The sequence below is a fragment of the Clinocottus analis genome, unplaced genomic scaffold, assembly GCF_023055335.1.
Source record: "Clinocottus analis isolate CAN_PGR_092001 unplaced genomic scaffold, fCliAna1.0.p SCAF_13, whole genome shotgun sequence".
NCBI classification, from domain to species: domain Eukaryota; kingdom Metazoa; phylum Chordata; class Actinopteri; order Perciformes; family Cottidae; genus Clinocottus; species Clinocottus analis.
Window position 1 is genome coordinate 1025711 of NW_027175854.1, and position 24429 is coordinate 1050139.

A 24429-nucleotide genomic window follows, 5' to 3' on the forward strand; every position below is an offset into this window, starting at 1 on the left:
ACACATGAGCTCAGCACTGTACCAGAGGTGGACACTCTGCTCCCACTGTCTCGCTCCTTTCCCTTCTGCACCTTCATCTTTCTTTCTGTCGCCATTGAATGTTTCATTTCTTCCTCCCCCCCCTCCCCGCCGGCCCAGGATCCCTTTGTCTCCCTTATCTGTCTCCACCTCTCCTCGGCTCATCTGTCATCGCTGCTCGTTGAGTCAACGGTTCCTTCTCTCTTCCTCCTTCTGCTTTTTTGTTTCATCATGCAGAAGTCCCAAACCATGACTCGGCTTTATTAGTTAGCGTCTACGCATCTCACGCCAATCTAATCTCGTGCATCTGCTGAGCTATTGTTCCTCGTTCCTTTGTTTCACTGTAGCTTCAAACATATTGCCGCTATTGTATCATGTTCTCCAGACGGAGCTGATAGTCTTATCACAGAGCTGGTGATTGCATCTTCGGATACAATCTTGCACCTTAACGAATGACGCCCATTTTGGTGTGTGGCTCGTGCAGTGTGGCTTAGTGCAGTTTTTTCAGTTTTTTGGGAACGCAATCAGCGACACACACGCGCACCAATCCATACAAACACACCTATTAAGCGTATTAGATTTAAACGGGCGCAGCATGGAGCAGGAAAGATAGCCAGCTGCTCTTTGGACCAACTTAGATTTCTGAACAGTGGCCATCTGTGGTTCGAGGGGGTGACCACTCTGAATTCAAAACATCTACAAATCAAATGCAAGACCACACACACACACACACACACACACACACACACACACACACACACACACACACACACACATTCTCCCAGCCCCTGCTCCATCAAAGAAGAAATTCAAATCACGAGACTTAAGAAAGGGAAGCTGGCTTTCGGCATGTCTTGCCATCTTTCCATCCACAAGGTGAGCTGGCCTTGCTCTCTCTCTCTACCTCCTTCTCCCCTCTTTCTTCCTCTGACGGCATTGTAAATGGAATGAGTCTGGTAGCATTGCTGTATTACGGTGGGATAAAGTATCAGTGCTGGTAATCTTCCGTGGATTAATGGCTTCTTCTTTATCTGCTGCGGCTGCTGCGCTCAGATGTCTGGCCGGGCCAGGAGCCTCCTGCTGGAATACTAATGACAGACAGACAGACAGCTCCAGCTCTCCCTGTCCCTACAGCCCCAGCCCTGCCCACGGGAGCTGTTTGTGTGTGTGTGTGTGTGTGTGTGTGTGTGTGTGTGTAGATGTGCGTGTGTGTGCGTGTGTGTTTGAGTCGAAAGAAAGGGATCACATATGTGTGAAGTGCATGTGCATGTAGAGCGAGCGCAGCAGAGACGGAGAAGGAGACTGCACGTGTTAAGGGTGTGTGTGTGTGTGTGTGTGTGAGAGTGTGTGTGTGTGTTTTTGCCCCCAAGACCCTGTCGCCTCCTTTGTGAGGTAGTCGCTGTCCTTCTTGTCCTGGCTGACACCTGCTTTGCATAAAGGAGGGGCCAAGCGGAGAGGAGGGGAGGGGCGACGATGGGGAAATGAGGGTCCCCCAGGATGTGAGAGTGAGGGACGCAGAGGGGAGGGAGGGAGGAGATACAGCAGATTAGTGGAAGAAAATAAAGCAGACTGATGGAGCGAGAGAAGGAACCAGAGAGAAAATTGAGAAAGGAACAATGAGAAATATGAACAGATCCCAGTGACTGGACACAGCATTGCCTCTTTCCTATATGAACCACTGACTGAAACCCATTCTGCCGTAAATAGCCCTCTGTAGGGTGTAGTCATTGTGGAAGCTCCTCTTCAGCAAGGTCACATTTACCCTGTACAGACCCTGGGCTAAGAATATCTAGTAGGTCCTTTTATGAAAAGGAAAAGGACCAACACTAAACACCATCTGCTTCCTCAGTGGAGGAAGAAAAGAAGAGGAGGAGGAAAGGAAGAGGAGGGGGAGTGAAAGAGGCACACCATGTACCAACTACTGGCCATGCTTATGAACAGGAATACAGAGGAGAACAAAAGGAGACGACATGAGCCCTGGGCGTAGCTCCCTTCAAGGTGGAGCATGAACCAATATGAAGCACCATGAACATCCAACCAGAGTTACAGTGAAAAGCCAACGTCTCGGGACCAAACTGCCCTCCAGACATCCAGCCCTGCCAACCAAATACCATGAAAACAAACGCATAAACTAACTGTGGAGCCTCTCAATCACTTTGCTGTACAGCTATTTTATTCTACACTGCACTTCAGCTTCTATTAACTCTTTATTCAAACATGTTTAAACTATGACCATGAAAATGTCCCCAAAATTGAATGAAGCGTCTCTTTGAGTCTCACATTCTCAATAAAACATGGACAACGTGAGCATTGAGAACGTGGTATTTGGCAGAGCTTCTGTCCAGAGACCCTGCAGGTATTAAAGGTCATTCATGCACAAAGATTCAGAGATCTTCTACTCTCCACTTTGGACAGTTTTCATTTACTGTAATTAATTTGACGACTAGCGGCCATCTTTACAAACTGCATGCTAAAAGGTTTTCTTGGGACACTGTGAAATGAATTTTTGGTAGGTGCTAATTGAAGTCCAAAGAAAGTGAAATATCAACACAAGCTCACCCTTTTATTCTCCAGTGTGTCTTTCTCAGTCTCACAAACACACACACACACACACACACACACACACACACACACACACACACACACACACACACACACAGCCAGCTCTCTAGTCACATTATAGTTGCTCCATTTTTTTGGCATTCTCCTCGCAGCTGTTCTTTACAAGTCAGATCTTGAATAGTGGTAGACATTGGCTGTTTGGTTTGTCATTCAGTTAGAGCGCTCTGAAGAGACTCCTGTGTGTGTGTGTGTGTGTGTGCGTGTGTGTGTGTGTGTGTTATATGCAACACTACAGCCATGTCTTGATGCCCTAATCTGAGTACTTATTCTCCAGTTTGTGGTCCCCACACATATTTTACTCTACTCCTGTTCATATTTTCCTCTTTCTTACTTTCTTTCTTTCTTTCTTTCTTTCTTTCTTTCTTTCTTTCTTTCTTTCTTTCTTCCTCCTTCCTTCTGCCTAACTTCCCGAGTCTTTTCCTGTGTGGTCTCCAGCAGTTCTCTCCTTACTTTCATCTCACTTGAAGAGATAATGAGTTTGATTGCATCACCCGCAGAGTCATTTGACAAAAAAAAACTTTGGATTAAATAACACTTTGATCGTTAATAATAAAATAAAAAAAAATAGGAAGAACTTGTCAGTGGGAAAAAAACAACCTATTGCGACGTGTTTCGCTGTAACCGTATGAAACTTTTCCTTCCATTAGTTTTGTATCGTTGTAAGTGATAAATCATCCATGGCAGACATTCGCTCAGAGGGAGCACATGGGCCCAATAGAGATCATGTCAGCGTGTGGTGAGAGGCCAAACAACGACCAGTCGGAGACATCACGCTTAGACGCCACTGAGTCGGAGCAGGTGCATAGCCACGAGCCAGAAGATTGAGCCAGTTTAACACTTTCACAGCTAGTTTCATGCAGTGATCGAAGGTCTGGTGCAACATGTCGATGAGATGACTCACACGGGCTGGAATCAAGCAAAGAAGACTCATTGTAAATGCACATCCGGGTCATCATCAAAATAAGAAAATAAAAAAGGTTAAACAGCAGCTATATAAACAAACATTGGCCGAAGATGAACATGGACGCCATGACAGGTCACGTTGGATTCTTTTGGGAAATGGAGGAAAACAAAGGGCTTTGGTCTGACTGGTGGTTGGAGGGATTCGGTGAAAGAGTGTGTGTGTGTGTGTGTGTGTGTGTGCGCACTGGGGTTTGTAGGTGTGTGAGCCTCAAGGCTCTTTGTGCCTTTTTGATGGACTCAGCCTTTGTTGCCACTCTTCGTGTCACATGCACCGACACCGAGCAACTGAAGCACACACAGACACATGCAAGTTTGCTGTTTTTTCACGCGATAGAGTAAAAAAAAATGCTTTTTTTTAAAATGTATTTTATTCTCACCACATCTAGGAGGTGATTTGAAATGTTTTGAAGATTATTTTGTATTTCGGTCCATCCAAAATGCTCTCACGAGCTAGAATGTCCCCATAAGAATAGCGGCCTGCCGACAGTGAGTCCTCACAAGCACGGCTAAACCGGATCACACACATGCAGGCAGCTACCATTGGCTCCTCAGAGAGGGTCCCCTCCTGTCCCCATCCCTTCTTGCCTGCAGCTGCTGGCCAGCCTGTCAGTTCCCAGGCATCAAGCCATCAGAGATGATGCCTCCTCACGCCACCAAGTGGTAATCACCTGCCCTGCACTCCTCCACAACACGGCTGTGTCCTTCAGGCAGCAGTGGACATGTTTACAGCTCATTTATGGAGTTTAAAACTCAGTGTGTGTGTGTTTAAGTTGAGACTGAAGGTTCAACTCATATGATGAAGCCACATTATGGAATGAAAACAAAGTAGTGTGTGTTAATTGTGCTGTTATTCCATCATGTTGCTGGTGTCACAGCACCTTTATTACACTGCATGGCTTTTTTTTGTCAACTCACTTATTTGTATAGATTGAGGGAATAGACAACTTTAATAGTCATGGATGTTTCCCTTTAATTATTTATATTTTACCCCAAAATGCTGGGGTAATTATCACAGAGGTCATGCAAAGTACTTTACAGGCAAATTATAGAAAATAGGGTAAATAAACCATTAATGAACGCTGTGGAAAAGACAGTCTTCAGCTTCAAAATGGCTACTGTTGACATATTTTACTACCAAGAGCGGATGAGCAGCGTAATGGCTAAAACCGGTTTCACCACATTTGTACTCTTATCACCTCCAGCTGACCGGTCTCTGCCATGTATGTCGGTTAAAGACAAGAGGGCCTTTTAATCAAGTCTATATTCAACTGGAAGCCGGTGCAGGTGTGTAAGAATTGAACAGGTCGTCTGTTTGGCAATACTTTCTGACTTCTCCATGCTCCTCCTGCAGATGTAAATAAATAAAAAACAGATCACACACAGGTACATCTTGTGAAATCCTCTGACGTGCCGCTGCAGTACATTTACAGAGGAGATTATTTTGTTGATGCTGAATCGCCAGATAGCATTTGAGATGGTTTTGAAATGAACTGCAGCGCCCGTCCGTGTGTGTTTCGCTGAAGTATATCTCTAGATTGGGAAATGATGAGAAACAAAATTTTTAAAAAAGCTCCAACAAAGCGGGGCACAGAGTCAAGCGGTCCGTGTCAGTCGAACCCTGATGGCCTCCCAGGATCCTGTCAATGTGTGTGTGTGTGTGTGTGTGTGTGTGTGCGTCCCTGCTGTGGGTTTGTTTGTGGGTAGTATGCCTTGGTCTCACTATCTCCTTGACCTCTACATACACTGAGGGTTCAAAGTCATGTGAATACTTCACATTGTGCCTGTACACACAAGTCGTGTGTGTTGTGGGATGCAAGGCGGAAAAACTGATATTCCTCAGCCGTAATAATCCACATCCTTTGCTTTAACTGTTGAGCTCCACCCGGACAACACTGTGGATGTATTGTGTGTGCATGTGAGCCATTTTATTTATTTAAAGATGAATTTTCGGCCCCGGACATCTTGGAAAACAGGAGTGTGTCTGGGGTTTGAAAAAGAGGCTGAAGAGCTGTCCATAGAGCAGGTGAACTGCAGGCGAAACAGGCGGGGGTGGGGTTGCTCAGTTCAGTGAGTAATTGAGGTTCGGGGGTCACACGGGTCTGGACCTCATTAAGAGAAATGTCAGGCTCTGAGCCACCGTCATGTCACCTGCTTTTTTATCATGGGAGGCAGCGGGAGGAAAACAACGGCTTATTAACGTGTCTTTCAGTTTTCCAGGTCACATAGTTTGTCATTAGTCAGGAAGATCAACGCGCACACACACACACACACACACACACACACACTCTGAACACTGAGCATTTTTGCAGAAAACACTTTGAGATGCAAGCGTGTTCCTGACGTGCATACGTCTGACATCTGTGGACTTGAGACGTACGAAAGGCAGGAACATCATCTCAGCCGGTATCGCTTTTGATCGTCTTCTCTTATCTCTTCACCCCCCCCCCCCCCCCACACACACACACACACACACGCACACACACACACTCACTCACTCATCTGTTGTTAATTTGTATTCACAGGGGGGTTTTCTGCTGTCTGAGGTTACATAGATGAGAATTGAGGGGGATTTGGGGCTCTCTCTCTCTCTCTTTCTGCCTCTCTCTCTCTTTCTGCCTCTCTCTCTCTCTCTCTAGCAGCCTTTTAAAGAGGCTGAGGTATCAATCAGGTGCTGATGTTACACTGACGCAATGTTTCAGCCTATGGAGGTTACTTCTGGACGCTGCGCTGCTTGTTATCAACTCACCAGCAGCTAATTAAGATACCAGTTACCATTTGACAAACTCCACTCTGAACTAATGTGCGAGGATAGCTGCATGATGTTTGGTTCTGTATTAATTAGGGGCTTTCTTTCAGGAAGTTAAACATTTGTAAAATGTGACTAATGATGTGTTTGCTGCTTTAAAGTGAGGCCTTATGGAGTCGGGTCCACGGTCACTGAACTGCAGGAATCTGTCTGTTAAAGCGGAGAGACGAGAACTCACAAAGCACATCTTTTACTTTATTTAACTCATTTATTTTCATGCTTTTAAGTCTAATTCAAAGCATTCGCCAAAGAAATAGAATACAATAAAGTCTTCCATTTTGAAATGTTCATTCCAGAGTGCAATTGTTTAGTATAAATATAATTAAATATCTGAGTGTCATAGAATATATCTCTTTAAAAATATCTTTCTAACCATTTCAGAGTAGGAAATATAGCATTTACATGCAGCAGAAAACAGATGCGTAGACATTCATAGATCAGCAGGTGCACAGCACTGTTCCCAAAACCCAAGCATAAAATCATCAACAGATTTCACTCAATATAAATATATATGAATATGAAGCTACACGATGTACTGCAAGTGTGCGATCGGCCCGAGGAGATGTGATGTTCACTTCCAACAGCGGACATATCACAGTAGTTTAAGGACGGGGTGATTATCCCACGATAAGGTGCAGGGTTGGCTGCAGTCAGCTCTCGATGAAAACACATTTCAGCAGTCAGATTTCAATCACATTCTCAGTTATTATTCAGATACATATTGTTTGAACGGAACAAGCACACACGTCTCCATAAAAGAAAGCATAAGTTCCGACGTGACTAATCTGAATCAGAAATGACTCTCCAACCCTGCGCCGAGGTGAAAAGGCGCTTTGGGGGCGAAGGCTGACTAGTTTATCTTCTTGCAGTTTGTTGTGTCGCCGTTCTCTGACTCCTTTTTGGCTTTGAGCGATCCTCTTTGTGCCTTGACGGGAGAAACCGGGGTGTTTTTCCCCGTCGCTCCATTCTCACCGAGCCCTCTGGATCCGGCGGCGGCGGTCGACCCGTTGGCCGCGCCTTGATCGAGGCGCGCTTTCTGCACCTCGCCGGTGAGGGCGGCGTACGGGGAGTGGCCGGCGAAGAGGGTCTTGTAGATGGCCAACTCGACGACAGTGAACGGTGAGGCGGAGGAGCCCGTCAGCATCATCCTCGACTGAGAACAACAGAAACAAAATGTCTTATTCGGTTTTGACGACTTGCATGTGAAAGGACTTGTGGTGCTGAACCCAGTGTCAGTGTGTCATTTGTCCCTTTTCATTGATATCCAATGTGACATTGGCCTTTTTTAATTAATAAAAAGACCCAAAGTAATTAGAAGAGGGGAGTAAAACATCTGCATCGTCGGGAACACTAAATGGGAGATTTGGACGCGAGACTTTGAATCTGATGTAACGTCTCTGTATTAATTTGACAGATCAGAGACGGAGAGAGCTAAAAGAATGAGAGTTGAAAGAAGACATGGTGGATTTATCTGCGTCTCAGTCAAGAGCACAAGTTTCCCAAAGAAGAGAAGAGAGGAGAGGGTGATGCAAGCCGATGAAAATGATGCAAACGCCCCAGCCCTACGGGTAATACCGAGCTAATGTGAGTCACCACAGCTCCAACTTCAAAAAAAAAAAAAAAAAAGCAGATGGAGAAAGGTCATTTAGAAGACAGGACGCCACAGATTCGGAGGGATCACACATTTGATATACCCGAGTTAAGATCAAATAAAAAACAAAGAACGCCAGGAAATCTTTTTTTGTTGTTTTGTTTGTTCAGTAAACAGACCGAAATGCTTTGCAACTGAATCCCCACCGCCGTGGGCGTTCATTCCCAAGGTCGCGGCTTCGGGGGCGAGCCACAGACTGACCTTGTTGACCACGGTGAAGGCGGTGTAGACGAGCATCAGGTGGTGCGTCTTGAGGGGCAGGTAGTGGGTCTGCTGCAGCGCAAACAGCACCGCTCCGATCAGGGTGATCTTGGTGGGGCTGCACAGACACGCAGCAAGAGATGAATGCTGAAGACATCACATCTTATGCGCTTCAACTAGATTATACACAAATTAGCTACACTGGAGACATGCCGGCTGCAGACGTGCTCGGCATCCTGTTAAACCTAAATCACGCTTTAATGCGTCTTTAAAAGGCAACAAAGAGAACATGTTAGACGCGATTTGTAAACATACATCGGCGCCAGATGTAGCATATCCCCAGATTTGTTGAGTCTCCATGTTTGATTCAGAATAGTAAAACGTTCTGGAAAATGGGCTTATTCGCTTTCTTGCCGAGAGGTGGATGAGAATATCAATACCGCTGTGTGTCGATAAGGTAAATATAAAAATATAACAAAGGTACAGCCATGAGCCAAGCAGCTTGAGTTATTTGCTCACCAGATACTCTAAAACTCAAATGTATAAGTTATATCCATCCCTCAGTGTAAAAAGTGATAAGAGTGCCAGATGTCATTTTGTAAATAAGCTCATTTCACAAACTATTCCTTTAAATGTGACATTAGACTAAAATGAAGTGTTATGAGAGTCCTGCAGAAGACTTACTAAGACATTTTTAGCAGCTCATTAGTCTCTGGTTTCCATACACCTCGAACGAGCTGCTCAAAGTTACTTATCAGACCGCCTCCAGCACCTGGTGGGGGTGAGAAAATAAAATAAACATATGCTACATACAGATTGATTTAATAGAAATAATCCGTTACAAAAAAATCCTCCCGCGTGCCGACCTTTTGCCCAACCAATGGCGATCATGACCAGCAGGCTGTCTTTGTATTTCCCGTGTGCCTGGGCGACCCCCCCGAGCACCTTCCACGTCCTGGTCACCTCCTTCATCCCCGACAGCACCAGCCTGAGCGGCAGCAGGGCGGCACAGCTGTACACCAGATCCATGGGGCAGTAAAACACCAGGTACCTGTAGAGGCACATATGGCTCAAATAAAGAGTGTACACACACATACACACACTGTTCCTTTAACATGACTGTATCCCCTGCCGGTACATGACTTCACCAGCAGAGGGTGCTGTGCTTTTTCTTTTTGTGAGGCGGGTGTAATATGATGGGCCGCCAGTAGAGGGCCCCGTAGGCTTCATATTGAGAGGTGGGAACTTGACAACAACCTCTCTGTATTGTTCAATCTCTTCCACATGTCGCGCTCCCATTCACAGGAACTTAAGTAGCTGCACATTTCTTCACAAGAGAAGCTTTTCATTAAATCTGCGGCGGGCCGCTCGCTAATCCTGCAGCTCCCCAAGATATTTACCAGGTGATGGAAGCCAGCAGGACACCTGTGCTGTTGGACAAAGGTGCAACGGCCGGCTCGGCCAGCATGACGGCAGACAGCACGGCTCCTCCAAAACAGAAGAGCATGGAGCTGAACCAGCAGGCCAGGGGGCTGACTCTGGAGACCTCCAGAGCACCTGCACAGGAACACAAGCACGCCCATCAAGCATCACCTTGATTCCCATGAACGTGTTATAGTTCCAATACATACGGTGTTAGCATGCCTACAGGGGCTTTAAATACCCGGGAACACCCCCTGCAACCACGGTTGTTGTTGTTGAGTGTTTCCCATAATGAGTGTTAAATATAGTCTTCATTATCGTGGAGGGATTTCTACGGTGACAGTAATGATGCCTAAGAGACGAGCTTCGTGGATATAAGTAACACTTAGTAGTGATTGAAAGGACATTTGTGAATTCTTCAGTACCGTTGTGTAAACATACTTTAAATTTAGAAAGAAGTGGCGCTCGACACGTTGGTCTGCTCCCTGTGTGACGCGTGATGCTCCCCATCGCTGCCACTGTATTGACTTTAACTACGAGAGGCAGGTTCGTCAAGCACGGCCACGTGACTGAGTTCAAAGTGCAGACCGGAGCCACGGCAGTTACAGTTTATGAACCATATCAGGTCACGGCAGATAACGATCAACAGCTTTGTGTTCCCTCCCTGTAAAGAGAACACTGTATTCCTTTTTTCACTGAAACCGTCGACACGCTAATTACAGCAGCAGCACGAGATCTATGCAACTCAAAAAGCACGCGAACTGCCGTGTAATATGATATGATGTGCTTATATCTTCGCTATGGAAGGAAGGTCTGGTGGCCTTTGCAGAGATGGACCAACATGTAAAACCCGGTCGTCTAACTCTACAGAGTTGATGGCTCCAACGTAGCAGGATATTCCTGTTTTGCTTTAACTGCAGACATGTAACGCTCAGTCCACCCTGAACCGCCTGCCCCGAGTCTCTGCGGCCACACACAGGCCCAATCCGAGGATTACATACAGATTACAGACTCCTGGAGAGCGATCGGTAAAACCAGCAGGATTTATAACTATCTGCCTCCTCTCAGACTCCCAGTGGATCCTGTCCGCCCGGCCCGCTCTTTAACTTGAGCCCCAGCTCAAAGAAAGAGGAAAAAATAGAGAAGCAGTTGAATTTACCACTTTAAAAGTGTACAAAGTTGTGAACTGGTATTTAATATTATTTTTTTTTACAACAACAGTATAATTTTGAACAGTTTTAATGCGAAAATAGATTGAAGAAGCACCAACACAACAATGTGAAAAGACTTCACTTTAAGTAAATCTTTCTGCAGTAAAATGACAGATACGCATGCATCATGTATGACATGAGATTAGATTGTTCGTTCTGTTGCAGCGATGAGTAAACAGGGTTTTACAGCCTGGGGGCCGGGCCCCTGTGAAGGGTCAGCAGATCCGTCTGAGAGGTTGTGAGATGACTAAAGGAAGAGGAAGGACGGGAAACTAAGTTCTGCTGCAAACGTCTGTAACTTTTCTCTAATCTTGTCTTTTTGTGAAATAAAAGATCATTTGACCTCTTTGGGTTTAAACTCCTATCATTATTCTTTGTCACATTGGGGGATCACCATGCTTTAAGTTATGGAAATACTATTCTCCTACTATTCTATGTTATGTTAGCATGGAGTACGTCTGCTGAGGGTTACAACTTCCTCCCATTTATGAGCCTAGCTTTACTTTTTTGTAAATAGCATAATTCAAAGTATGTCGAATTAGGTGTTTGTTCTTTTTTGCAGTGTAACCATGAATGTACAGACCGCTATAACAAGATGACTTTGATGCTAAAGAAAACGCAAAAACGTGATAATTCTGCAAGATCTGGAGCTAAACTTTCTTTTCAATGAGATATACGTTTATTTATTCTAAGATGGGCTGAGCAAATAATATGCATTACATCTGTGTGTTCCAATTTGAGTTTTGACTGAAGTTTTCATGCAAATTGTGGCAGTCGGGCCCTCAGAGTTTTATATAAACGTCTCCACCTGCTTCCAGACGCTGCTGCTCCAACACTGACGGCGTTGGCGAGCGGGCCTGAAGTCACTAACTTCCTGTTTTCAGAACAGCGGTGTGCACCTGTCCCTCTGACATCACAGTGTCTTGACCTCACATCTGTCCCTTCACCCCATGAACTCTCCCTCGGCCCTGTGGGCGGGCGCCGCGCTCAGGTTGAACATCTCTGCTCCACAGCAGGAAGCGAGTCGCTTACAGTGTGGTAACTTGCAACTGCAGCATCAAAGGCACAGGAAGTGTCAGTGTTCACACACTTTACGGTTATCTTTGTGCGTGTGTGACGACACAACCGGACCGTCTTTTGTGTCTCATGTCTGGTGTAATGAACGCTTCTGGTTTTAAAGCCGCCACAGTTAGTAGAGGAGGATGTTTAGGAGACAAAAAAAACAGCCAGATGTGAGCGAGGAAAGCGTCTGACAGCTTATGTCACACTTATTCCTTCCTCCTGTGACGGGCTGAGCCTCCATGAGACACACATGCTCAGTATTGGTGCTTTTGGTGTTATAGCAGTTGTAGTTCACATGTGTAGCATGTTGCTAACAGTAAACAGGGTCGCTGCGTCATCACTTTTTCGTTGCAGAGCTAAACACACTGCCGTCTGTGTGGTCTGAGCAGCTTACATAGAAATGGTGGTTCAGGTGGGAACGTCTGCGCTGTCATTTTGCAATTTAAATACAGTAGAAAAACATTAATAATCCTTTGTTCAAAGATAAATATCCGGCTGTCTGGACTGCTCTGACCTGCTGGGCTACAAACACACCTTTTTCAGCTCAAGATCCTGTTTCCTCGTTTGCATTTGAGGAAACTGAAACCGATTTGCAAGTAAAATGTGATGAATACAAGCCAAGAACACCACAGCTGCAACGTGTCACTCTTTTATTTTTCAATTCCTTTTTTGTTTTAGTTGTTTCACATGCACACAGGTCCAGATCTTTTAGGAATCCACACAAAGGAAGCGGGTGAGGGGACAAGTCTTGGAGCTGATTAACAAGCAGCACAGCATCTCTCTGACCATACACACTGACTCCTACATGAGACATTCCTCCTCCCTCTTGAAACTGGATAAGAAACAAAGTGGCTTATCCCGGTTATTTCTGGCCCTGAAGAGGGAACCACTGATTGACTGTCCTCCTGCGTCCAATACAATCCACTCACAGCGATGCTGAGGAATCTGCTTTAAATAACTCCACAGTAAAGGCTAAAGTGAAAGTGTCATAAACATGTGCGGAGAGACCTGGCGAGCGCTTTTGAAATCCTCAGACTGGAGAAGAGTTTACATGGGAAAAGGATAAGAAAGAGCTGAGAGAGCATTCCTTTCCTTTTTTGGAGAAATAAGAACTTCCGCTCGCTCCTTTGAGTGTTAAATGTCTTGATCTTTGGATAAATAGTCAAAAAAGATAGATGAATATAGATAGATAGATACTTTATTCAAATTTGTGTATGACAGCTGCAAGCAAGTTGCATAGTAAACATAAAAATGTAAAGTATGAGAAATACTCGATACTTACAATAAAATAGCAGAACATATGCATTTAAGAAAATGAAATAAAAGTGAATCAGAAGTATAAGCAGTGAAAGCAGTGCAGGGTGTTTGATGATCCACATGAGTGAGAATCTGTCTCGAAGTGATTTATTATGAATGCATTATTTATTCTTGTTTTACAGACTTTATTTCTCTTTCCTCTCCGTTATGAGGGTTTTAGTGTTGCCCCCCCCCCCCCTCCTCCTGCGTGCATCTGTCTCCTGGCTTCAGAAAGATGGATGGATGGTGCAGAGGACCAGGGGTTGAAAGGTCACGGCAGCTCAGATGCTTTGCAAGGCAAGTTCCAAAATAGACTGCAGGAATCACAGCAGCGGGACAACAATGGTGTGTGTGTGTGTGTTCTTGTGTGTGTGTGTGTGCGTGTGTGCGTGTGTGGAAAGTCGACTCGCTGTGCAGTTAAAGTCCACCTGTCCCTGCAGACTTTATCTCAGTGACACAACACGTGGCTCTGCCGCTGCCTTTTGGTCTGAGCTGATAGAATCAACTGTTGCTTTGAAGATCCATCCATTTGATATTTATTGATTAACTATCAATCTATCTAATGTTCAGTGTGTGTGACCTTGTATAAAAGGGGGGTCATTTAACTTTTAGAGAAGTAGATGGAGTTGTTGCTGTTGAACTTTATTTCATTATTTGGAGAAGTGGTATGTATTATTTAGTCTCCTTCCTAGGGTGGTGATATAAAAATAGAAACAACTAGGATGCGAATAAACAAACTAATTAGCATTTAAACAGCTTCTAATAACACAAGATTAATACTATAAATGTCCTTATGACAAGAAAGAAGGGGTCGAGATCATTTTGCAGGAATAAAAACAGATATAGATGTGTTCATTTTTAAATTAAGCCTCCACGACCCACGACATTAAAATGTGTCACAACCTCCCGAGTGGCTGAAACAGCACAACGTCATGAGAGACATATTGTGGAAGTTTCACCAGGACAAACTCGTGCAAAACTACGCACAACAACTTGCTCTGCGCGTGCACTTACCTGGCTGCTCCCTCAGAGCCAGGATTGACACGATGTAGTGCGCCATGTCAAAGAAAGGAAACATTGACAAGTTTGCCAGTCCGTGGGACAACTCGTCCAAATGCAGCAACCCGAACAAATCCATGTTTTTTGTGTGTCCCTCCTTGTTTTTTTTTGTACAACTCTCCAGCAACAGGAAGCGTTAGTCTCGAGGAGTTCCGAAGTGGAGAGGAATAAGGCACCGGTCCAACTCTGAGCATCAGGGCTTCATCCAACGTCCGCAAAGTCTGACACCAGCTGGTGGCTCCAAAAAAAACAGCTGTGCGTGCGTGCGCGCCCCCGCGGGGACACTGACGCCAAGTTGCTCGAGAGCCGGGTTAGTTGGTCGCCGCTCGTCGCCGCGCAACAGATCCGTATCGCCAGAGTGTGGCCATCATCGGCGACGCTGTCATCGGCGCGTAGCCGGGATTCCTGCTCGGTTGTTCCGCCATGGCAGCGATGTGGCGGGCGGAGCCAGCGCGGCCCCGCGATTGGAGGAGCGGGAGCACGCGCCAGCCAATCACGTGTCGCACTGCGGCGATGCTCGCGAACCACGTGACGGACCAACACACAACTTTGTCGTGTTTAATTGTGTACACACAAGAAGCTTAACTAGGCCTAGCTTTAAAGAGGTAGAGCCCGCAGGTAGACACGACACTGCTGTTATGCATTGATGATATTCAGGTGATGCTGTATGATTATATGTTAGTTGTTTTCTTTACATTTACTGCAGGACACAGTAAATAGTTATCTTGTCATGTTTGGTCGGTGTGTCATGTTTATTTGGCTCTGAGGAAAACGTCTCTTCCCTCATTACAACATTGTAATTGACCTGCATTTCTGTATGAGGAAAGGCAGAGACATAAAAGCTCAAAAAAGCTGCAAAAATAGTGTAGATTATCACTAAAAACTAAATATATAGTAATGAACATTTAGTTTGTTGTCTCGGATTAGGTCATATTTTATTTTTTAATTAGTTTGAAGGCACAAAGAAAGTTAAAGGGAGCGTTGACAGAGCTATTAGCTCACCATTATTCATGTTTTGGAAGAACATGAGAGCGAACAAACAGATTGAATATTGTGTCGAGGAGGGTGCAGCTGGCTGATCCTTTTGTAAATTTGTCAAGTCACTGCAACATCAGTGTGTTCATGGAAAATTAAAGACCCATGGGTTTCCATAAACAAAAATATAGTACATTGACATAATTTGTATTTGATTGTGTTTTGTTGTGTGCATGAAAACAGTCTTTACAGGTGCAAATTAGTCAGCGAGTCTTCTGTCTTCTGGCCAGCGTGAGCGTGACACCTGGTGGTGGCTCCTTTCTAGTTTTTGTCTTTGACTTTTTAGAATCAAATTGGAATAGAAACCGATCTAATAATAATTGTTCTGTCCGTGTGGTTCCCTGGCACAACAGTAGCTCTGCTGGCTAACACCATCCATCCTCATTTTTGATTTTTAAAATTATTTTTGTACCAAGTGGCTTGACGTAGCAACTGAAATATGCACTTTTTCTTTCTGTTGTTATTTGCATACAACAAAGTAATGAACCTGTACAGACATAACATGGGATGCCCTCATAGGAGCTGGTGAAAGTAGCCACAGTCAGAAAATTGTGGTTATGACAAAGATCCCTTTTATAGCATGTCAGAGCATCAAGAATCAGATATCAAACTTGCTGCACAAATTCTTGTATTATTTTGAAGAAGCATCCTCAATCATACAACATCTTTCTGGTCATTGAAATCAGTTTCTCTTATGCGTCAAAAAAAGGTGCTTTTAAAAAGCTGTAATTTGGCGGTATGGCCACTAGATGGCAGTAATCAGCCATTTACTGCACATCTCACGGAATCTTACTGAAACATAATCATCCAAAGCAACAGTCAAATAATCCTTATTATGCGACTCATTTTATCTTTTCTTATTAAAAAAAACGACAAAATCGGCAAGTGAACGTGTGCAGAAGATTGGGATGCAAAAACAGTTGGTTAAAAATAGGTTGATGAAGATAATCATCAGTGAAAAAAGGTGGCGTTCACCTTTTAATGCCCTTTACACAAGCCATTGTGTTACTTGTTGAAGTGTGGGGGAAACTCCTGGGAGAGGTGACTGGATTCCAAAGCCATGATGAACATAGACTGATAGCATGAAGGAGGCACAATGCCTACCCTGGCCTGGCGATGACGTAACCTCGTATATAAAACCAACATCCGAGTGGAACTCCACCCCAGACCGCTCCTGTGTTTGTGTTGGTATCTGGCAGAGGGCTGAGATGTGTATCAGCTTGTTGAAGCCTCTGACTTGTGCACGATGTCGTCATAGGAAGAGCGGATCATTATTACCAGAGCCTGCGTTTAAGATATCGCCCGTATGGTGTGGCACCTTCCATAAATATATTATAGGACTGTGGGTCCATCAGGGTCAAGGCTCAGGGCTTGTCAATGCTTTGAACACACACACACACACACACACACACACACACACACACACACACACACACACACACACACACACACACACACGCACACACCCTCTGAGCACTTCTCATCAGTATTCTCCCAGCAGTGCAGGATTAAACTGCGTCTGCAGTGCTGACAGCACATAGGTGGCCTCTCCTTCCTCACATTTCTGCCTTTAGAGGCTAAACCTCAAGGATTAGAGGACAACTGGAATCTTAATTTAATTACGTCTGTGGCCGCCGAGCCTGTCGCCAGTGTGTTAGGTCGTACCTTAACTGTCAATCGTTGACATGGCTGATATGAATCTGGTTGTTTGTTTGTGTTCTCGCCATCACTGCAGTGGTTGCCGGCCAGCTGCTCACGGCATGCTGGGAAAGGCTTACGGCACAAACATGAACAGCATAACGCAGTTGGAAAGAATCGAGGAAACGCCACCTGAGTCCATCCATCTCGTGTTTTACCTGGATTATTTTCTGGATTAAACAACAACAATTCAGGGTTGACGTTGCGTTGACTCCTTTACTTTCTTGAGACAAGGATTTCTTCCCACCTGGTTTCTTCTCTGCCACTTGAGGGCAGCTCCACACAACATTAACATATTGTCACTCCACAAAGTTTTAATAGCAAATGTGTTAGCAAACAGTTGCCTAAACACACACCTGACCAATGTGCCCTCGAATGTTTTTCAGCACTGAGCAATTTTTTTTGTTTTCTGAGCGCATAATTCAGCACTGTGAGCAATTCGCAACCACGCGACCTGCTGAATATGAACACAAGCCTGCGTTAACCACAGGGATTCACAGAGATGACAGCAAATGCATCAACATGTATACAAGGTTGATATTTATTCAATATCCTTTATAATAACTTAATCCATAACCCATAACTGTCTTTGTCTAAAACAACTGTGCTTATGCATCCGTGAAACAGTCATAATTTTATATTAAAATGTATCAGGGCCATTTTACAGTAGACCAAGTTACTTCAAGTACATTTTACTGATGGCATGTTTATTGAAGTATCATTTGAATACTTTCTAAGTTCTCATGTTGTGATACTTTTGTGATAAGTTGAACATCGTGGTGAATTCTTCCACGGCTGTGATACAGTTGAGACCTTGGCTCTCTGACAGCCAGACCAAGATACATTTTTAAAGAGATTTGTTTCTGGCTTCTATTCCAGACCCGGTGACTCAGGCGCTTTCAAACATTCGTCCCCAGCAACACCGCCTGAAACAGAAACTAACCCGAAATTGCTCCGGAATAACCAGGAAACATTTCTGTGGTCGGCTAAATAAGTCAAGCAATCGTGACATGAAGTCATATCGGGTTCCAGCTGTTTGAAGGTAATGGACCTTTATCCAGTTGTGTTTGTTTCCACTGAACTTTCTTTGCACAAACACACAAGTGAGTCCTGTTGGGATCAACGTCCCAGAAGATGAATTGCGTTGGCACCAACACAAAGAGCTGCAACACGCCGTGATGGTGCTCAGTATATTCCAGCAGTGTGATGAACTCCTGAGGTTCATGGAGCTGCCATAAGACTCATGATCAAGCTAACACAAAGAAGTTGGTTCCACAAAGACTCGCCTGTCTGTATCCTCAACAATGTGTTTGTATGAAAACAGATGTGCTGCCTTCATGATGACTAAAAGGGTCAAAAGTTGTTCTGGATCAGTTCCTTTAAGTAATCCCACCCTTCCCCCACTTTGCAGGAGACATCCCGCTGAATTAAACCTCTGCAACTAGTTTCAATCAGACAATCAATATTGGCATTGATCTGGGACGAACGTGTAAATGAGCAAACACCATTCCTGAAGGAGAGCTACAAGGATATGAATATAATCCCTTCAATCTCTCACTCACTAATCAGACACAAACTTAAATAGTGTTTGTAAATGGTTCAACAGCACTGTAGCATATCTAGGCTTCTTTCATCTTTTTTTTAATAAAATCTCCTACATATGTGTATTTTTTGAAACAAATAAATATAAAGAGAATCTCTGCATTGCTCATTTGTATTTCAGACTTCCTTCATAATTATTTTGATGAGCGTTCTAGATTATAATAATGTGAGAATACCATCACGCTGTGTTTCAATCTCATCAGACGTCAACTCGATGCTTCTCTCTTGCTGTGTTGACAAAAGAAAAAAGAACATCCACTGGAGGCTGACTGCACGAACAGAAGGGCTGACTATGCATTATGCATTATGTATTTGTGTGCAAGAAAAACCTCGAGTGTGTACCGTGGACAGGCCGTGTGAATAGCCCATGTAGCAAAAATGTCTGAGGACACAGCAAAAAGGAGGCCAGTCCTGAAGGAAGAGAAGCTAAACCAGAAGTATCTTGTCATCGGCAGCGACGATAAATGTAAAATCATTTGTATGAAAACCACATGACATGCATGCACAACAGTGCTGCGTCGCCAACCAGCTATCTGACTGCATCGGGCTGCATCGGGCTGTGTGCGAATAAACATCAGGTTCAAGCTTTTGCGACCACACAAATACCAACTTCTGTTCCTTGAGACTTTTCTGTATTTCGGGTTTGCTTCTGTAACTGATCTTTTGTTTCCGTACTTCTGGTTAAAGCTGAAGGAATCAATATGTGACATGAAGAAAGGATCAAATGATTCTGTAATGTGACACTACAATACAGTATCTTCGACTATTACTATTATTATTACACCTTCGCCACGCTCGTCTGCATTGCGGCGGTTTTCAGAGCCGATGTTCTGCATGACTCCATGAAACATGACTCCAAGTGGATGCTAATGTTGCTCCATGGTGGGTAAAAAGACTTGTATGCTAACATCATTTTATGAAAATGAGAAAACTCCCGCACACTTCCTGTTGGAATATTAATTCATCCACGACATTGCTGACTTTGCTAAAATGATATCGTCATTTTTATTCAAATTGGGCTTTCACATTTAAGTTAAGTGACCAAAATAATGAATTAATTCTGCTTCAAAGCCACTTTGTGTAATTGTTTTGTAATTATAGCATCTTTTATATTGCTCGGATGCCTGAAGACAAACTGGATGTTAAGCGGCTAAGTCATCTAATTCAACAAAAAACTATATTTATGACCGTAAAATATCGCCATTGATCTGCTATAAGCTGTATAGATATGATCAGTGTGAATCACACACTCGTTCCCAATGCTGCAAATCACCTCACTGACACAAGTTTTACTTAGAAAGTGACGTTCCTGTCCGTCCCCAGTGACACACAGGACGACGTGGGCGACAGCACATTAAATGTACATCGAGGGTTAGTCAGTGAGTCAGATTGTGTTTTTTTACGCCTCAGGAAGCTAAATGTATGTGGGACGTTGGCTGCCTCTGGGTCTGGCTGGAAAAACCTCTCACCCTCGAGACCTTTCCACAGAGCTCTTAGCTGCCAATGACACAAACACACACACACACACACACACACACACACACAAGAACAACCTAAATGCACTGAAATCTCGGCCTCCTCACCCCAGTGTGTGCTGGTGTGTGTCAGCGCGACCACACAGCGATGCAGGCTGGCGTCACTCTGTGGTAAATTAGTAGACGTGTTATAAACAGAATATTTCAGTCTCTGATTACGTGCGTACCAAATGATGGCTTACTTTAAACACCAGTGACTCTGCCCCAGTGTCCTCTCTTTGATTACACACAAGGAGGTCTGCAAGATAATTATTATACTAGAGATAGTCGCACCGAATGAATTCCAAAATGGATAAAACTACATTATCAGTAAAATTCCCTCCAGGGGATCGTATTTGAGTGCATTAAGCGTTACAGCGTTAGCCATACAATTAAATATATTAATATTCCAATGAGAACAATGTGATATATCTTAGTCAAAGGGGCCATTTGACATAAAAAGTATGTTTAAGTCTGATAGTATACAGTGTTGTATTGGTACTGTTCCTTCAGTCAAAGGGCCTGATTACTTTTCCAGGATGAAAGTGATTTATAATTTATAGTTTATAGTCTTTCATAGTCTTAATCCGTCCTCTTTTAGACTCACATGTCTAAATGCTGAGGAGTTACAGTCATTTATTGATAGTTTAGTCCTTCATAGTCTTAATAGTTCCTAATTTATGTTGTCTATATGTTATATGTTGTTATTTTTAAACATTTTTAAACCGTTTTTTATAACGGCTTTCCGCTTGATGTCCTGAGTGCATCGTCAGGTTTTCTCAAGACTTCCCTTTCCATTTCCTTCTCCATCTTTCTCCGGATGCAGCCGCTGTTTCCGCATACAAGCAGGAAATGAGGAGCGCTGAAGCCTCCCGTGTAACACGCGTGTAACACCAGGGTGACGCTGAGCATCACGCAGGGGGCGGCTCAGTTTTTCTGTCGGTCATGCGCTGGGACACTGAGGGGGAAAAGGGTGGAGGGTGGAGGGTGGAACTACACCCTCTTTGCAAAACTCACCAACCTCGTCTCCCTCATAAACACACATGTGCACTTTGTCTTTGCCACCAGGCGACACCGTATCATTGTGGGGAGGCCAAATGTGGGTGTTGTCCGTTTCTGGTAAAAAAAAAAAACCAACCCCATGCGACAGAGCTGGTTAGAGAAACGGCTGTGGCAATACCTTGATAGGAAGACGGAGGGTTCAGTGGAAAGAGAAGCGGCGATTAGAAAAATTGGCACCAACCAAAATGACATGATTACATGCAGCTCCGCCGTCCTGCACTGGAGACATGGAGGACGTGTGGACCACAAGGTCACAAATAAAAGAGGAGGTTCAACCAGAGGACATGTGTCAGAGCGAAAGCTGACTTTAAACTCAGTCTGGCGTTATAAAGGTCAAGCCAGCCTTGACCTTTCACATTGGCCTTTAACTTGTTGACCACCAGTGACCCGCAGCATTGCACCCTGGGTATGTAGGCCACGTCATTCCCATCCATGACAGAACCAAGAAACGTCTGTTATATTTTTATCCTCACTAAGTTTTTCTCATCCTAAAATAGAGAGAATCTATGAAACTGAGTGTTTTCCTTAAGATGCAACAAACTCTTACTGACAACTCAGATGCAGGCGTTTGGTCTGTGGGCCTTTGTTTCTACCTACGACGCTCTCTGTGCCCCTCCAGCCTCAGTTTTGGACGTGGCAGAGACGCCGTCACAATTTACACTCGTCACATGCATATTAGTGTCTTTTCAAAACAAACTGCCTTCACAGGAAATTGTGTTTATGCAACAAAACCACTTAGTTGGGTTTAAGAAGAGCGCAATTGACAATGATGATGACGAATGACTGACGTGACAAAAGGTCAATGTTTACTCTCAGTTCTCAGCAGGATATGATTGGCGGTCTACTGGATGAAGGTCCTGTGTTTGTTTGACCCGTCCACCTCCCCTTCCTGCCCTATGGGCACTCTTTTCACTCTTTCTGTCTCCTTTAAAGTCAAATTAGGGACAGGTGTTGCTATTAACTTGTATTTAAGTTGACTAATCGGACAATATTGCAAAAAAAATAACTTTATTACTGCAGTGCGGCAACTTTATCTATGAGAAACAGTTAAATCCTCCTTCTGTCATCTAATAACAGATGCAGATGAACATGTAAATGAGAACTACTCGTATAAAATTGTCTATATTTAAACACAGTGGAAGAGATAGCGCTCAGGGTAACACTCGGTCGTCCCGCCTCTGATCAGACGCTGGTTGTGATGCAGTTTTGTTGAATGCAGCTGAAAAGAGAACGATGAAGACGAAAGAGAGCTGGAAGTCACTGAGTACATGCATTTAGTTTTCATGTGGACATTACCTTCTAAACATCACACGGCTTAGTGGAGATGCAGATTCATGCCGCCTCATTCTGTCTGCACTGGTTTTTTTTCCCACTTTGTGGCAAATCTTTGTGGTTAACTATTCAAACAGCTGCATGACAGTAAAAGCCAAGACCAATGTGTTCGACAATTTAATATAGTCACTGCAGTGAAATCTAATCAGATGCATATTAAACAATTAAACAAGTGGAAGGGTTGTACTGTGACGCATCTGCAGAAACTAAAGTATTTCGTCTGTTACTAGAACATAAGAACTTATATTTAACGTGTGGTTAGTTAGTTGGAGCAGTAGCTTTAGCGCTTGAGGAAAACAAAACTCTGCACACAAGATAGGCCATCTTCTGTTTAGCACTTCTTCAACTCTTCTCTCTCTCTCTCTGTCGCTCGCTCCCTCTCCTTCATTATCTGGCCTATTCATTTGGACTGCAGTGCAGTGATGAATCTCTCCTCTTTCTCCTTAAATCACCATTAACCAGGGTGTCAGACTGCAGGTCAATTAAACCCGCTAAACCCGCTGAGAGACTGCCAAAGGCTCGGCCTGCTCTCTGTTTGCTTCTCGCTGCTGAGGAAAAAGAAGTGTTTGTTTGCCAGCATGTGGAAGGATCCATGGTGGGAAAACTGGCAATGTTTTGCACTTAGTAAAAAGATATGGGCTTTGTGTATGAAACTCAAGGCCAAGTCCCAACATTGCATTGCAAAGCTAGCTGTCAAGCACACTGGATTAAGTATGGCTCCTTAATCCTGAGTGGCATACACGTGTTTATGATTGATTGCAAAATTAACAAATTGTTTTATTCTCTTCTTTTTTTTTTTTAAAGCTAATTTAAACAGGACCTCGTCTTCAACGTAATTTGAAGTTCAGCCTTTGAAAACAAACTTAATTCACTCTTTTTGCATCTCGAGTCCCACTGATTTCCCGTGCGGCTCCAGACAGACGTTAAGATTAATCAAGCCTGACTTGAGCGGTTGTCGTGCTGAGGAGGAATGCTCCTCTTGACTCTCTACGTGTTTGAGGATAATTGCCACTGATTACCGCCTCTTACTGTGTGTACTCACTGCTCACTGATGAGGAATGGCTCTAACACACAGATGCCCACACACACACACACACACACTTTTGTTGTCCCCAAAAGAACACACTCGCTGCATGCGCGCAGATACACACAGTTTCCCCCATTATCTGCTCCTGCACATACCTGTAGAGGAAGAGGCTTGTTTATTTGAGCCGCCGTGTCTCTTAAAGACATTCCAGTGTGGTTTTCCCACGCTGAGGGTGGTGCTGGTGGCTGGTGAGAGGGTGGAGGTGGTGGAGGTGGAGGAGGAGGGGCTTGGGGCGAATGGCTTCTTGGACTTTGTGTTGACAGTCAGTGCACGGACATCCAAAGAAGCCTTGTCTGTCCACCATAATACATAACGCACATTCCTCTGAGATGTGTCCAGACATGTTGGAAAAGACTATGCGAGGACACACACACACACTCTCTGTCTCTCTCTCTTTCTCTCTCTCTCTCTATTGCTGATGAGAGCTGTTTAGAAAAGGGAATGTGGGTATGTATGCATGCATGTACATGTGTGTAGGGGATTTCAGTGCTGCAGGATTACTGTTGTTTTTCCACTTTTGTGTCTCAAATCAACGCACTGCATCTCAACAAGAGTAAGCTTTGCAGTTTGAACAGAGGGCAGCAACTGTCCTGCTTTAAAAAATGTAAATAATAAAAAAAAAAAAGCCTGGATAATCCGGCTATCATTAGAGGCGCAGTTAAAGCGGAAAAGAAAAACACAAGTGGAGAGCGCCCCTGAACGTTGTGGCTCCAAAATAGATCTTATCAGCAAGGCTCCTGTTGCCAGACAACGCTGTTGAAAGAAAGCAGTTTACTGTCTGTTTATGC

General features: G+C 44.2%; 1 protein-coding gene across 1 annotated transcript; it reads right to left on the reverse strand.

The window, feature by feature from the left end:
* Positions 1–6658: 6658 nt before the first annotated feature.
* tmem38b (transmembrane protein 38B) lies at positions 6659–14728 on the reverse strand. The gene is made up of 6 exons (XM_068574135.1): positions 14267–14728; positions 9662–9818; positions 9128–9312; positions 8946–9033; positions 8262–8379; positions 6659–7562 (listed from the first exon to the last, which is right to left on the reverse strand). Exons 1-6 carry the CDS (start codon positions 14388–14390, stop codon positions 7260–7262), a joined length of 975 nt encoding a protein of 324 aa, XP_068430236.1. The 5' UTR covers positions 14391–14728; the 3' UTR covers positions 6659–7259.
* Between the last annotated feature and the right edge of the window lie 9701 nt (positions 14729–24429).

What these genes read in the sequence shown, in the direction of transcription:
- tmem38b (XM_068574135.1), bottom strand. Translation starts at nt 14,390, where the DNA reads ATGGATTTGTTCGGGTTGCTGCATTTGGACGAGTTGTCCCACGGACTG. An exon ending in GGCTCTGAGGGAGCAGCCAG is followed by an intron (nt 9,819 to 14,266) that starts GTAAGTGCACGC and finishes GTTCCTGTGCAG; the next exon opens with GTGCTCTGGAGGTCTCCAGA. An exon ending in GAGCTGCTAAAAATGTCTTA is followed by an intron (nt 8,380 to 8,945) that starts GTAAGTCTTCTG and finishes GTGTCTGTGCAG; the next exon opens with CCCCACCAAGATCACCCTGA.